The 15,180-nt window shown below is 53.6% G+C and overlaps 7 protein-coding genes across 7 annotated transcripts; 5 read left to right on the top strand and 2 right to left on the bottom strand.

Moving 5' to 3' along the window:
- Positions 1-781: 781 nt before the first annotated feature.
- J4E79_009180 (uncharacterized protein) lies at positions 782-2,851 on the top strand (the record flags this gene model as incomplete). Its single annotated transcript, XM_049358031.1, has 2 exons — positions 782-1,149; positions 1,198-2,851. 2 exons carry the CDS (start codon positions 782-784, stop codon positions 2,849-2,851), a joined length of 2,022 nt encoding a protein of 673 aa, XP_049207630.1.
- A 2,554-nt stretch (positions 2,852-5,405) lies between these two features.
- J4E79_009179 (uncharacterized protein) lies at positions 5,406-5,980 on the top strand (the record flags this gene model as incomplete). Its single annotated transcript, XM_049358030.1, has 2 exons — positions 5,406-5,634; positions 5,688-5,980. 2 exons carry the CDS (start codon positions 5,406-5,408, stop codon positions 5,978-5,980), a joined length of 522 nt encoding a protein of 173 aa, XP_049207629.1.
- Positions 5,981-7,097: 1,117 nt separating this feature from the next.
- J4E79_009178 (uncharacterized protein) lies at positions 7,098-8,790 on the bottom strand (the record flags this gene model as incomplete). Its single annotated transcript, XM_049358029.1, has 2 exons — positions 7,098-8,115; positions 8,165-8,790. The coding sequence occupies 2 exons, from the start codon at positions 8,788-8,790 to the stop codon at positions 7,098-7,100; spliced, it is 1,644 nt and encodes a 547-aa protein (XP_049207628.1).
- A 205-nt stretch (positions 8,791-8,995) lies between these two features.
- ATP3 (atp3 gamma subunit of the F1 sector of mitochondrial F1F0 ATP synthase) lies at positions 8,996-9,882 on the top strand (the record flags this gene model as incomplete). The annotated part of the gene is made up of 4 exons (XM_049358028.1): positions 8,996-9,026; positions 9,086-9,537; positions 9,591-9,813; positions 9,863-9,882. The coding sequence occupies 4 exons, from the start codon at positions 8,996-8,998 to the stop codon at positions 9,880-9,882; spliced, it is 726 nt and encodes a 241-aa protein (XP_049207627.1).
- Positions 9,883-10,198: 316 nt separating this feature from the next.
- J4E79_009176 (uncharacterized protein) lies at positions 10,199-11,398 on the bottom strand (the record flags this gene model as incomplete). The annotated part of the gene is made up of 1 exon (XM_049358027.1): positions 10,199-11,398. The coding sequence occupies one exon, from the start codon at positions 11,396-11,398 to the stop codon at positions 10,199-10,201; it is 1,200 nt and encodes a 399-aa protein (XP_049207626.1).
- Positions 11,399-12,634: 1,236 nt separating this feature from the next.
- J4E79_009175 (uncharacterized protein) lies at positions 12,635-13,445 on the top strand (the record flags this gene model as incomplete). The annotated part of the gene is made up of 2 exons (XM_049358026.1): positions 12,635-12,747; positions 12,791-13,445. The coding sequence occupies 2 exons, from the start codon at positions 12,635-12,637 to the stop codon at positions 13,443-13,445; spliced, it is 768 nt and encodes a 255-aa protein (XP_049207625.1).
- Positions 13,446-13,934: 489 nt separating this feature from the next.
- Positions 13,935-14,601, top strand: J4E79_009174 (uncharacterized protein; the record flags this gene model as incomplete). The annotated part of the gene is made up of 2 exons (XM_049358025.1): positions 13,935-14,011; positions 14,061-14,601. The coding sequence occupies 2 exons, from the start codon at positions 13,935-13,937 to the stop codon at positions 14,599-14,601; spliced, it is 618 nt and encodes a 205-aa protein (XP_049207624.1).
- Positions 14,602-15,180: the final 579 nt, after the last annotated feature.

Raw genomic sequence — 15,180 nt, 5'->3', positions numbered from 1 at the left:
GCACAAAAAGGGTCTTTCAGAAAGACAATCTCTAGCACTATGGGGCATAGAGCAAGGCACATAGCAGATGCGCTCGCTCTCGGCCCAATTAGAGGCTGTTGCTTGTGCCGAAAAGGCTGGGATTTGCTGTCGCGTGAGCTCCTTCCGGACTGGGTGGGCCCTCCAAACTCGTAGCATACTCGCGTCCGTAACGTTATGCCCCCGCCGGAAGCGACGGTCTCTACACTAGAATTTTCTTCCCATCCGTGGACCCTTATATAGCCTGGTAGCATCGGCGTCTTGCGAAATGCTCAACTTTGTTCACCCAAGTTCGCGCTCTCTTTGCGCCCCTGCCTCTTCTCTGCCTCCCGGCTGAACGCGTGGGACCTCTGACCCTCAGTTCTTACGTACTGCGACCCTCAAGAACAAAAAGCGCACTGCCACCACGTGAAGGCGCGTATTCATCATCAATCAGCGCATACACACTCCCGGCACTCGGTTTCGTCATCGGACCGTCCGGCTAGTACTAGGATCTGGCAGCGTGCTGAATCGCAGATCCCATCCACCACTCAGAGGCCACCCCATCGAACGTGGTACTGTTCTGCATTGTACGTGGGACTACTCGCGCTACAGACACCACCGGGTGATCGGTATCCCTGTGGGACACTCAGCATTCTTGCATTACAACCAAAGCGCATATAAGCTTCACTAGGACCCGCGCTTCTGGGCAACACTTTCACCAGCCATCCCCACCATCAGCATACAACAACGAGATCGCCTCGGTTCTCGTGAACTTGCTGCAATGCCGGACCTTCGCGATCCTACGCCACCTTCCCTCCGGGATTATGGTATCGCTGCACCCCATGGACCCAACATGACTGGCGAGCACCAAGCAACTCAGGACATTGACATCCGGAATGACATGAGCGAAAATGAATCGAGCGTATTCCATGCCCTGTTGCACCCGGACGACCTCTACAATTCCAACGGCACCTACTGGGCAGATCTGCCCCTGGGTCAACGGGTCAAGTTCATCGGCCAAGTCGATAAAGCTGAAGCGAAAGCCGAAGCGAGCTACTTCTGGGATATGTTCAAGAAGGACCCGCTTGCGCCTATGGGTCACTACTTCCGAACATGTGTGATCCCTGGTGCTGGTCTTGGTCTCGAGGGGTAAGCTCTACGATACTGTAGCTTAGATCACTACTAACGATAATTCAGATACGTGCTCTTCTCTATTGGTAACGTCAGGCCTCTCTTCCAGGCTGCTTTCCCGGAATGCTGGAATGATCACGAAATCTGCGACAAGACCTGGCTCCAGGCTGTCGACTACCTAGAGATCTGTGGTATCATTGTTGGTCAGATCCTTGTTGGCATCATTGGTGACTGGCTCGGTCGTCGCTTTGGTCTCATCCAGGACGCCGTCATCATGTTCGTCGGTCTTCTCATGCTCACCGCCGCCTGGGGTGTTACCCAGAACGGATGGGTCATCTGCTATGTCTGGGCTCTCTTCTTCTACGGTATCGGTGTTGGAGGCGAGTACCCGATGACTGCTACCGCCGGTATGGAGAATGCCGTTGGCTCTGGCAAGGTGTCCACCAAGGACGACCGTCTTCACCGTGGTAGGAAAGTCACCAGTGCTTTCCTGATGCAAGGTTGGGGACAATTCTTCAACCAGGTCATTCTGATCATCTTGCTCCTCATCTTCCACGGTGGATCATCGCCCCCTTACTCGAAAACCTTGGCTCAGTGGACCTACCGCGTGTCTTTCGCCATCCCCGCTGTCGGCACACTTTGGCTCGTCTACTTCCGTTACTACAAGATGAAGTCTGCCTCGAAGCAGCTCGCGCTGTCCAAGAAGAAGTCCAACGTCACCGGCTACGACGTCCAGTCTTTGAAGCTCACCTTCACGTATTTCGGGCCCCGTGTCCTAGCCACTGCGGGTGCTTGGTTCGCCAACGATGTTTTCTTCTACGGCAACAAGCTCTTCCAGAACCAGTTCATCGACATCATTACGCCTGGCAACAAGTCCGTCATGACCGGCTGGTTGTACAACTTGATCAACGTCGGTGTATCGCTATGTGGCTACTACCTCGCTTCCTTACTCATCGACAACAAGTTGTACGGCCGCAAATGGATGATGATCGTTGGTTTCCTGGCTGACTTCGTCCTCTTCATGATTCCCGGCTTCGCCTTTGAATACTTCACCAAACCCGAGAACATTCACGGTTTTCAGGCCATGTACTTCTTGTCCTCCTTCTTCAACCAGTTCGGACCCAACAGTGTTACTTTCCTCGTCGCTGCCGAGGTCTTCCCCACACCCGTCCGCGCCACTGCCCACGGATTCAGCGCTGCTTGCGGTAAGGCCGGTGCCCTGCTCGCTGCTGTCCTGTACAACTACATCGACACCCAGACCAAGTTCTACTTTGTCCCCTGGTTCGGTCTCGTCGGTGCTCTCCTTACTCTGCTTTTCCTCCCAGACACCACTGGTCTGGATCTCAAGGAGCAGGAGCGTCGTTGGGCTTACATTCGCGCCGGCAAGGAGCACGACTACCACGGTATTGCCGTCCACTGGAAGCACATGTCCTGGTGGGAGCGTTTCCGTGGCCAGCACAAGGACTACGATGCCAAACTCGACTACGAGCAGAAGATCGCTGAGATGCGCACAGATTGGGTCGAACGCCAACAGCACAAGTTCTCCGAGAAGAACGGTTGGGAAGGTGTTGAGGCGGACGAGGACGACCACGCCGACGTGCACAACTACTTCAAGCGCACCACACCTGGCTCATCGCACGGCCCTGAGCCCATGATGGCACCCAAGACGGTGTCGGAAAGTGACTCGGCGGATGAGATTACGCGGGAGAAGCAGCTCTAGTGGAGCTACGAATTTGAAGTTTCGTTGTAGATCCGATGGATAAAATGTTGATTATTAGCGTTATCGTTCTTTTTAGCATTACAAAGGCGTTTCTATCGTCTTGCGCTCGACGCAGAGGTTGTACCATGATACATATAATGAAGATCGTTATGACAAGTATGTTCTTGGACCCATCCAGACCGTTTCCGTTCCCAGCCTGAGTTGTTGAGTTTGATGAGGAGAGCGGCGCGGCAAAAGCAATCATTGACAGAATCTCGGTGCATTGTTGAACTCGATCAGAAGTAATATAAACGCGCCCGGCTAAGCTTCTCTGATACACGACGTGCAGTCGTGACCGATGTTGAGCATGCATTCATAAAGTTGTGCACGCACAGCAGTCGCTTGGACAGAAAACCTCTGTTCGGCTGTTCGACCCAGCCAACAAGACAGCCACCGGCGCCTAGCCCCGGGCGCAACCCAAACAACAGCCTCTGGTTTCACGAGCGACACCTCGGGATGACACCACAGATAGGCGGACGGACACCTGCAGTTGGCGGCGCACATGAAGAAACCTTACCGCAAACCTTCACAGGTTTCGGTACACGCTTGGTTTCAGCGGTCAGCCATGGTGGCAGGACGTGGTAATTGGAAAAGGACAGGCTGGGTGGTAGCCCGGGCAACTATCACCCACCCGCTTTTTCTCCACGATGCGCGCGGCGGTTTGGCGGTGACAGCTGCCTGAACTTCGGGTCGCCGGCGCTACACCGGTGTACAGTTGAGTTGGCAGCTTGGGAACCGCAGCAACAAGGCTGGGTGTCTGGTGTCAGTCGTGTCTTGTGCAGATGTCTACGACTTTGGGACCTGCGCAAGTGCAGCATGTCAAATGCAAGTCGTAGCGTCGGACCTGATGTGTGGACAGGGTGAAAGGAATCTTCCCGAAAGCTTTCGCGGCTTTTTCGCCGAACAATCTGCAGGCGCAAGATTTGCAGGCACTCTCCTTCAGTGTGCTTCCATCGCCGTCTTTCCGTAGTTGCGCCGGTGCACCCAGCCTCACCATGTTGTTGCGACGAGATCGAGGACATGTCAAACACGAGATGGGAAGGAGAGCATATGACGACGTCATGATCTCCTTCTCCTTGAATCCTTATCACGTATTACGGCAGCGGCAAGCAATCGTCGTTGCGAAACGAGATTACGAGCGTGGTCCTTGCATGCTGGTGAAAAGTCCGGAGATGGGGGGACTGGGGTGTTTCTGGCCGTGCGCTTCATTCCCTTTAGCCTTTTGCTCGCATTTGCCGGTGAATGCATCGACATGTAGGTACAGATTGCACGTTGTTTGTTTCAATATATTGTGTTTGCATGGGGTTTCAATCGAGATTCTTGGGGTTTCCTCGGGCCATGGAACAGATGGTTTAGTGTTGGTGGCGAATGTTCCTTACTTAGAAGCAAGCTGCAAGGGACGGGGATGGATCATCAGGAGAGGGAAGGAGAGGACCGAAGTGCTGGCAGCATTGATCGATTGATTGATTGCGCGTTAGCGACCAGAGCGAAAACAAGGGCAAGGGACACGCGTCACCGCACCCACGATCACGGGATTCAACAAAACCGATGCAGCTGCCGAGGAGGGCTATGAGCAATCCCAGGCACCTGTTGCTAAGGATAGTAAAAACGAAGCAGCATCGCAGGCCAGCAGACGAAACACGATCAGACAGCGGTGCGTAGGCAAACTGCTGCCAACAATAACCGTGAGGGATGCATAGGGCCGCCAGCTGTACCGGGCAACGATCTGCATGCGTTATGGACGGGCTTGAGGCGATCGAATGGTGACGGACCTGCCCCTGGCACTATGGTTGCTAGTCGCACGGCCACTGGCGGGAGGCGTTTGCTGGCGTCGCGATAAGGTGCGCACAAGCGAGTTGCAGTGGAGAGATGTTGCGTGGCACTGCGAAACGGGCCTCTTCTGAAGTCAAACTCTTTCGCCTGCTTGCGCGTTGGCGATGGCTGGTGTGGCTGGCGATCTGGGAGAGGGGAAAAAGCTGGTTACACGTCGAAGTTGGCGGTAGTCAGCGACATGGAAGCTCCCAGGCAATCAAAACGAAGCAATTCGGCCGCTTTCACCAGCATGACAAGCTCTCTCGCAGGGGACTAGCCTCGCCCAACGGTTCAGGTGGGCCAACTTGGATAAAATTCTTGGAACGATGCTTGTCCATCTGCCAATCGCGGACTCGCCTCGTGTCTGTGCGCCGGGGCTGGGTTGTTCTACTCTTGTCGAAACACACGGGCGCAAAGCCTCTCCAATTACTCTGCCTACCACGTCCACGGCCGCACAGGGCACTTTTGGGTACTGTGGGTCCGCCCGACCCCATTGCGACACAACAGCCGCAAGTCTTGCGTGTGTGTTGCCCTGCGGCTCCAGGCGAATAAATAGATAGCCCGTTTGCTGCCTCCCTTTCTCTTCTTCATCCACTCACTCCAACGCACAAACAGATTCCACCCGCTTCAACTCTCCAATCTACGAGTCGATCACTACACAGTCGCTATCTTCAAGTAACTACTACCAACCCACATCATCAACATGCGTTTCTCCATCGCCTCCGTTGCCATCATGGCTGGTGCCGTCGCCGCTGTTCCTCAGTACGAGGTCCAGCCCATCTCCCAGATCTCCGACGGTCAGATCCAGGCTCCTCCTGCCACCAGCATGATCCCCGCCGTCCCCATGCCCTCTGGCTCCATGGTCTCTGAGATCCCCGCTGTCCCCATGCCTTCCGGCTCCATGGTCCCCTCTGGCGACATGACCTCCACTGGTAAGTTTCTTGGCGACTCTCCTCAGTCCATCACGATACTAACAACACCATAGTCGCCGTCACTGAGACTGCTTCCGTCACCTCGGTCGTCGTTGTCCCCACCGCCACTCCCGTCGTCCCTGGTGGCTCCATGTCCGTCCCCATGGGCTCCAACACCACCATGGTCACTGGTACCGGCTCCATGTCCGCCACTGCCTCCACCCCCGCCTCTGAGGAGACCTCTTCCGGCGTCGCTGGCAGCGCTACCGAGAGCGGCGGTATCCCCGAGTCCACCGGTGCTGCCGCTGGCAACATGGTCTCCTTCGGTGGCCTTGTCCTCGCCATCGGTGCCGCCATCGTCGCATAAGCGCCTCACCACCACCCTTTCTTTCCCCTTCTTCACGATATACCACCAACTCAGTCACGATTGGGTTGCATGTTTGTTTAAAAGCAACACGGAGTAACAACACATTTCCAAGCATTAATGGCGGGGATTTTTAATTCGGGGAACATTCAGGTCGGGGTTAGCGGGTTACGAATGATTCTTCTTCTCATGTATCCTACTAATGCGACAATGTTCCGATGGGGATGCATACACATGGCTTGACATGTATAGATAGTTAATTCAACTGAGATATCAGTCGCCGAAAGGTGGTCTGAACCAAACTTTACTTCCCACACCTGTGAATGCGCATGAACAATGCTCTGTCTCCATGACGTGTAGTTCAGAAGAGTTTTCCTGGCTACCTTGTTTGACACATGTGAAAGCTCTCGACATATGCACCTCAGCGCAAAGGAAAGTGGTACCTGGAACCGACCGCGCCAACGCATGCAAGATAATCGCCGACCTCCCAGCTGCCCCTGCCTCGGTCAACCCGCAAGACGCGACTTGCCTCCCCTCTTTGCGCGACCACACAATCACACTCGCTTTTCCTCATGCTGGCTCCCACAGCGACGTACGTCTCTTATCGCGCGTCCTCCCCTCAGCGCAATACGAGAAAGACAGCGGGCGCGCGGGCGACCCCGAGCCAACGAGCTGCCCCCAGCGCATTAGCTCCACACCACTAGCCAAAACGCTACGTGGGCAAGCTTTGCAGCTAGAAAACGATGAAAATGGCACTTGGCAGGTTGGCTGAACTAGCACCGGTCAAGTGCAGTGTGCATCTCAACCAATTTTATTATCCTTGAGCAGAGCTAGAAAGCGGAGTTTGGAATTGTCGTGTGGTAGTGTTGGTGTATGTGTTTTGGCCCTGTCTAGATGCAGGTGTGTGTGGTTTGGCTGGAATGGTAGGGAGCTAGAGACGTCCCCACATGTTCATGCTTGGATGACGGGTGAGGGAGTTCTACGGCGCCTTGTTCCGACGAATGAACGTTTGCGAGTGTGAGAGCTCGTGTGCTATCAGGATAATTGTCTGGGAGTTGGTCGGGAAGTTGCTTAAGTGATGTGAATATTCCGGGTATCATTCTAGCTATACATGTATCGACTACCTTGCCTCTACAACCTGCGTCAACAACTGTCCAAATACATTCAACCCCTCATCCGCAGTGAAGATACGCTTGGGTATCTCAAACTCTACTTCTGGCTCCTTCTTCAGATCACGGTCGAGTTCGACATCGAGCAGCGCTGTGTAGGAGTGGTCCAAGAAGTCTTCCAAGTTGTACGCTCGCTTCGTGAATTGCTCCGAGATGATCTTTGCCAGCGTCGCAACGTTGGGGTGGTAATGCGATTGCAGTGCCTCTAGCTCCCAGACACTGCTGTCAATAGCATTTGTGAGGAGAGGGTCCAGCTCCTCCATGTCGAACGGGTCGTCCATGCCTTCCTCTTCCAGCTCCTTTTGCAGAGCCGGGTCCCGGATCTCGCGGTGCATCATGAAGGTGCAAGCTGGATGTCTCTTGAACATGTTGTAGACCCAGGGTATTACGACGACGACACCGGCGGGCGGGCCGTGAAGAGCTAATCGCGAGAGACGCTTGATGAAACTGGCGACGAGGTTGGCGGGTAAATGGGAGGAGGACATGAAGGTGTCTAGCAGGCGGAAGAAACGCGATCGGTGTTTGGAGTGGAGGAGTCCTTCGTCGAGGAGGGAGTACAGCTTGAGGTAGAACGACGGGTAGTCGAGGTTCTTCTCTGAAATTAGGTAGTAGATTCCGGACAGTGCCAGCAATGAGGTTGCGCCGCCCACGTTGTAAGAGTCTGTCAAGAAGTCGGACAAGATTTCAGGCTGTTGGAACCACGGCGCAATCTGGTGGGAAAAGTTGTGCAGGATAGACTTGCGCTGCTCCTTGGAGAGACCCGTGCGCATCGTCGCTAACCATGCTGCCTGTGCCTTTTCCTTGTATGCTTGGAGGGAGGGTATCGGGCTCTTCCCTTGCACTTGTACGTAGAAGTTCTGGATGTCGGTCTTTGATTTGGGGACTTCGGTGAGTGTGAATAGGAGGGAAAGGCTGTTCGCAGCTACGAGTTGGCGCGTCGTGATGTCGAGTTCGCTGTCAAGTACATCCCTGGGTGTGTTAGTGGTAGTCATGAGGCTTAGTATGTGTATATACTTACTTGATGGTCTGGAAGGTCTGGTATCGGATGTCGTCAAACTGCTTGAGGTACTTCTCCGCAAATTCCTCGCGGTTCAGATCGTCTAGCGGGAGACAAAGTAGCACCCGGATCAGTCTCGGTAGCGGCCCGTTCTTGATCTTGTAGTCCTTCTGTGACTTCGCCTCCTCCTTGGCCAATCGCAGAACCAGTGTCAGGGCCACAGACTGCCGAGGTGGATGTTCGCTGCCGAGGAAGTCGTCGATGAGTATGTCGGAGAGTTCTCGGTAGCGCTCCTTCAACCACGACACAATGACACCCTCTGCCTCGCTCATACCCTTGCTCTTCACCATGTCGCCTGTCACGAGTAGTCGTGAAAAGACTCGGCAGAGGGCCACGGCGGCGAGGATTGGTCCCTCATTCTCGGCGTCTGGCTGTCTCGCTCGCTGCAAAAGAGTTGCAATATTGTTGTAGTGTTTTCGCGATTCGAGGATTTGTGCTTCGAGCTGTACAATTTCCGACTGGATGTCTTCGCCGTCGTCGCTGGGGGATTTGCGCCGGCTCTTCGATTTGGATTCGCTGCGCTCTGGCCTGCTTGGGTCCCTCTTCCTCTTGACACCAGACGTGCTGGCCGACTTTGCACCCGACATGTTTTCCTGCGACTGATTTCTTGGCGTGGAGTTGAATTGCTCGCGGGCGCAAAAAAGTTGGCGATGTCGAAAAGTGAGGGCGGGCCGGGCGAAGTTCGGCTAGCGCAAGGGCATCGGCGCTTGGCTCAGAGTTCACGCAGCATCACGAAAAGCTAGCTCTCGACGACGACCAGCACCCCCAACTCCCCACGCCCATCAGACAGCCATGGCCTCACGTCTTGCAAGGAGCGCGGTCGGTGAGTAGCACCTGCCCGATGATTCTGCGATGCCATTGACCCCGTGCTCACCCCAACAGGCGCCGCCCGTCTCCGCCCATCGCTCCCTCTCCGCGCCCTGCCCTCCATCGCCGTCCAGGCCCGCTACAACTCCAACCTGCCCCAGGAGGACCCCAAGAAGAAGGCCCAGACCGTCCTCGACTCGATACCCGTCCCCGGCAACAGCCCCCTCACCAAGGCCGCCGTCCTCTCCGCCGGCGCCGGTCTCAGTGTCGCCGCTATCAGCAACGAGCTCTACGTCGTCAACGAGGAGTCCATTGTCGCCCTCTCGCTCCTGACCATCTTCTGGGCCGTTGCCAAGTACGCCGGACCTGCCTGGGGAGAGTATGCGCAACAGCAGGCCGACAAGATCTCCGGCATCTTGAACGCTGCCCGCCAGGACCACACCACCGCTGTCAAGCAGCGCATCGAGAGCGTCCAGGACCTCGGCGGTGTCATTGACATCACCAAGACCCTCTTCGAGGTTTCCAAGGTGCGACGCGACGGCAGAGGATATGCAAGGACCACACACTGACAACCCCACAGGAGACCGCCCAGCTCGAGGCCCAGGCTTTCGAGCTCGAGCAGAAGACCGCCATCGCCGCCGAGGCCAAGTCCGTCCTCGACTCGTGGGTCCGCTACGAGGGCCAGGTCAAGCAGAGGCAGCAGAAGGAGCTCGCCGAGTCCATCATCGCCAAGATTGAGAAGGAGCTCGAGAACCCCAAGACCCTCAAGCAGATCCTTGACCAGAGCGTCACTGACATTGAGAGTATGTGGCATCGCATTTCAGACGTGCGACATGAGCTAACAAGCAATAGGGATCGTCCAGAAGGCATAAGCGTCCTATAGCATCCACCAGTCAAGTCAATCAATGTTATATAAATCTGTGCAATAGTCAGGCTCGTTCGATATAGAGTACCTCAGGCTGGGAAAAGGCCGAAATCGATTTCGTTCTGTCTCCTGAATACCAGTGTCTTTTCTGTCGCATCTTTCTGTTCGGTCTTAGCCAACGCGGGGACATTGATCATCTGGAAACCCCGCCAACGTCTAGCATCGCCGGTCGGCACCACCATCCGCCCACTAACGATACACAAAGCCCTTCGTGGAGTCCACTTTCGCATCTGCGTAGAGACGCATGTAAGCGTCGACGCCGTCTACACAATCAACTTCTGCGCTCTCTTGGCCCGCTGTATTTTCAGCCTTGAGGGAGCAGTGATGGTCTTTTTCGCGGTCCTCCACTTCTTCTTCACATCTGCATAGCGATCCTTGCCTTCCCAGTCTCCCACAACACTGTCTCTCGTACCAATCCGCGCATCGAAATGCTCCAAGCCGGGTGCTAGCTCAAGCACCTCTTGGTATTGCTCCGGATTCCAATACGGCTTTCCGGATGGCAAGGGGTCCATGGGAAAGTAATCGTAACCACCCATGTCAGATATGGTCAGTATGCTCAAACTTCCATGAAGACTCTGCAACATGAAGCGTAGATATCTCATTAGAGTCTCGTTGTCTTCGTACGCGAAGTCAAGGGTGTGGAGAGATTTGATCGAAGCCATGAATCTTGTCATGATAGACATAGTGTCAACGCCGGCGTTAAGCCAGTCTCCACCCCGATATGGGCGATATTGTCTCCTGCAGCTGAAGCCCGTCGTACTGATGTGAAATCTGAGGTATTTGAGATTGATTGCGCGGTTGGTGAGGGAGGCGATGAATTGAGGCGACGTGCCGTTCGGGAGATCTAAGCGTTCCAGGTGTTCCCAGGTGGTTGCGCGCGCCCACAAGTTGCAGTTTTGCTCTGTCAACGCAAAATCGCCCTGCCTCAAGGCCAACTCCCAGAGCGCAGGAAACCGATCGCCGGGCTGGAAGTCGAAATGGAACATGCCGTATTTGACGTATTCCCACTTTTCGATTTGCGCACGCCGGACAGAGCCATCAACGTCGATAGTAGTGAGACGCAAAACTTGGAGACTAGCTGGTACAGTGTTTTTGATATATGCAAGTTCACTCAGGGAGTGTCCAGTCTGCTCAGGTACGGTCGCGTAAATTTCCGCATCAAGAGTGTAAAGTTGGGGAGACGAAAGCAGACCGTGGTCCAGAGGATGGAATCTGCGATTCTTCAGAATCCAGTGCAAATGCGCTGAGGGATGCAATTCGTAGAACAAGTTGAGCAGAGCTGGTGGAAGCTCGCAGTTCACACGCCAGGTAAGGTCTTGTAAGTTACTGACGCTCCCCAGGACAGTCTCCAGCAAGGGCAAAATCTCGAGCTTGAACTTGTCTTCATCCTTGAACGGACCTATTTTGAGATGCCTGACATATTCTCCGGTTTTCCCATTTCTGTCCCTGAGTCTCTCTAGCATCGGCGATGACAGACTCGGCCCAAGGAGGGTGCGATCATGGATAGTAAAGTTGCGGAAGAACAAGTATTGAGACTCATTGCGACATGCTTTAGAGACGAGACGAAAGTTGAAGAATGCTTCCCGATCAGTGTCGTAAACCTGACAAGTGGGATCAGAAGAGGGCAACGATGTGGAGCATTTGTTCAGGTACCCACGTCTTCTAGTACAATAAGAAGTATCGCTAGCGGCATGCGGAGTAGATGGCAGATAGGCTTTGCAGCTATCTTGCCCGCTGGTCGCTTCGTGCGGCGAAGAGGGGACATTTTGGTGGAGAGAGAGTAAGGAGGGAAGATAGGATGCCGCCTGCCTTTCTTCCATGTTGGTCATGGATATATGAAGCTATCAAAATAACAGGGCGCAGCAGCGTATTCATCCGTTCCTATCCTCAGATTAGGCAGTACTGATTCTTTCTGAGCACGTAAAGGTCAGGCTGCATCTTGAGAGGCTGAGCGAGCTACATGCCGCGTTTGCCTCCCATCCGCAGCTCATCTGCATGTGCTTGCGTTCTCAACTTGCAGAGGGACATGGGTCGCATATCTGAGGGAAATACAGCAAGTCTTGCTTGTATCCTGCTAAAGACTTCAGATAACCTCCTTGCTTGGATGTCGTTGTAGTGATGCCGCAGGGCAGGAAGGTTCGGGTGCAGCCCCAGGGCCGCTTCCAACATCACACGAGTGATGATTGGGCGGCCACCGACACCCCAGCCGACCATCCATTCTGCTGCGCTTCCTGCCACTTCAACCCTTCTCTATCACTGCCACTCAACAAACAGGGTCAGTGTTTCCGCCTATCTGCTTCCAGCTGTATTACTACAACTATTTCACTATACGGCAGTGATATATGTGACAGGAGTAGCGCGTATCTGACAATGAAAGTGGCGTGAGTGACCGAACGAGGCTGTCCCCAGGCAGCCAAATATCGAGAAACTCCCCTGCAAGTACTCAAAGTGACTGGCCGTTCAAAGAACGGGTCTCTACTCTGATAATCTGCCCAATTATAAAATAAGCGGTCTCGAAGGAACCACATTTCTACACTACCACTGTAGCCGTTGTCCAGTCTCCACCATCGGCTCTATACGACCTGAAAACCCGGCCACTGTTCTTCTAATCATACGTCTAATCGTCAGATCTAGTAGCCATGCCAAATTGTCTCGGCGCCTGGAAGGCGTCGCAACGTCAGCACAAGCTGGCTCAAATCATGGCGAATCCTCGACACTCTGCCCCTTATTATCGAGGCCCTTCGCCAGCAGTCACTTACCAGAAGAATGGACTGGTGCAGATGGATCCCACCCCAGAGCATTTGCTCTCCAAGTAAGTACTATCTCCAAGGTCACGTCAGACGCTAATGTACTAGGACCCAACACAACGCGTCGACGAATCTCCTCTTGTTGCCTGCGGAGATTCGTAACATGATCTTTAAGGAAGTTCTAGGCGGCTTCCAGATATCAATGAACGTCCCCGGACTCGATATTTGGCAAAATAGTGGTGATGACTACAAGCCTGGAGAACTCCAAAAGCTCGCGTTTGTGCTGCCATACGTATGCCGCCAGATCTATACAGAGACCGCTCTATTACCTTACGCACTCAATACGTTCGTCGTGAGCTGCCGTTCCCACCGCGATGCCTTTGCAGGAAACCGCAACCAAGCCCAGCTAGAAGCCATACAAACCATCCAAGTTAATAACCCCTTCCTTTTTGATTCGGTCAACGGGACGGGGTTTGGGGGCTGCTCACGGTACGCACGAGGATGTAGTTGCCCGTTCGACTGGAAATCCTACCGTTCTCATTCCCCACCACCGTTAGCTATGCCGTTCACACTCCTATTCCCGAACTTGCGGCGAATTTGGATTGAAGTTGACGTCACTGAGACTGGTTCCGACGTCAATTTCGTCAAGTTGTTGGCGCAACACGCTGGCTTCGATGATTGGAAGGATTATGTGACGATGCGGGAGCGTGGTGTCCTTGAGGTCGTCGAGGTTGTTGACCCTATCGAGATCGATGACCAATAGCTAGCTCCTGATTCGGGTTCAGCAGAACGCGTCTAGCAAGATGCTTCTAACCGTACTAGCCTGATGTTGGACTTGTCAACATCGGTTGGAGGTTTGTGAAAGCATTCGAATCCAGAAAGCTTTGGTATGGTGGGAGAGCCCGCACTAGAGTTAAAGATGACATCGATCTCGTCTTAGCAGATTATCTAGTGCGCATTTGTAATCGAACTATTCATTCAAAGTGCCACATGATGATGATCGTCAAGCTCGTATGGTCAACTAAAATGATACTTTCACTAACATTGTCTCATACCAATTTCGAGAATGCACGAAGAGAGAATCGCTACGAGAAGTTCTTACTCTGATAGTAATCTGATAGCACAGTGAATGAGACTTTCCATTTCCAGATGCGTATGGCTCTTGACTGTCTGCGCTAGTCGTGGTGTGACCAGTCGCGTACTCATCGCAACAAACCCTTCGCACCTTCTCGGACTCCCAACTACCGCCATCATGGCTCCGAGGTTGAGCACCCGTCCCGATGATGCCCTACCGAATCCAGGGAATACTCCCGAATATCTGCGTCCTCGGTAGGGAACAGAGCGACCAGTGTAGCGAGACTTAACTGACCAAACAAAGTACACAATCTAACGCGCGTACGCGTATTCTCACCCTTCCGGCAGAGATTCGCGAGAAAATCTACAAGTTTACCCTCGTTAACAACAAGGAAGTCACCGTCTACACGGGAAGCGCCAAGTTCGACCGCGGACTAGCCCCCTACGCCCTCGCCTTACTAAGGACTTGTCGACAAATCTACATTGAATCGCGTCTGGTATTCTACTCCGGAAACGATTTCAAATTTCCCTACGTAACCCTCGTGCACTACTACTGGGCCGTGAACCGCATGCTCTCGCGCGAACAGTTGGAAACTATCCAGAGCGTTGTCTTCGACCAGGCACGGCTTTACTGCTGGAGCGGAACACAGTGCGATTTTCCCTGGATGGTGGGTATGAAGACCTTTCCGAAATTAAAGAAGGCTGTGTTGCGGGGTCTGTGTCCAAAGCAAATATTAGAGCGTGATGCTGTGGTGGGGGGGAGCGCCACTTGGGTGGAACAACTCAAGATCCAGAAGGGTATCAAGCTTGAGGTCATCATCGAAGATCATTCGTCGCCTGGGTAGTTGGCGAATCGATCAGGTTATTGATATTCAAGATGAGGGATGCGATGAGTTTTTCGATGATGGAGATGGGTCGGTGGGATCGATAGCATGTAGTCAGCGGGTAGGATTCCGGCGATGTTTTACATTGCTGGTCTAGCCCAGGCAACGCACCTGCTCTCAGCATTTCGTAACTCACAGAAGCTATAGCACAGGCTAACATTCAATAAGCACAATTAATCATCTTACGACAAGTCGCGGTGTATAAGAACAAATGCTAGATTGAGGGGTATGTAACACCAAGACTCGCATGCTCCGACAGCAGCAGCAAAGATCAACACCATACAGTACCGTGCGCAAACCAGATACATGCCCCAAACATACAGGAAGAAGATTGACACACACACACACAAGGGAAAAGCGACTGCCAGATACAAATGCCCGCAAGACATAAGAAGACCATAAGGGGTGGAATTGTCGAATCGGGTCGAAGGGAGCCCAGAGCTCCAGGTAATGCATGCTTTCGCTGCTATGCTATGCTGAACTGAACAATCGGTCGTCGTTTTGGAAGATGTAAAAGGTGGTAGTTTTGGTGGTTGGGTA

Source organism: Alternaria viburni (genome assembly GCF_023758015.1).
Source record: "Alternaria viburni strain BMP 2772 chromosome Unknown scaffold_23, whole genome shotgun sequence".
NCBI lineage: Eukaryota > Fungi > Ascomycota > Dothideomycetes > Pleosporales > Pleosporaceae > Alternaria > Alternaria viburni.
Note: the sequence above shows the minus strand (reverse complement) of the source record. Positions and strands in the feature narration are given on the sequence as shown.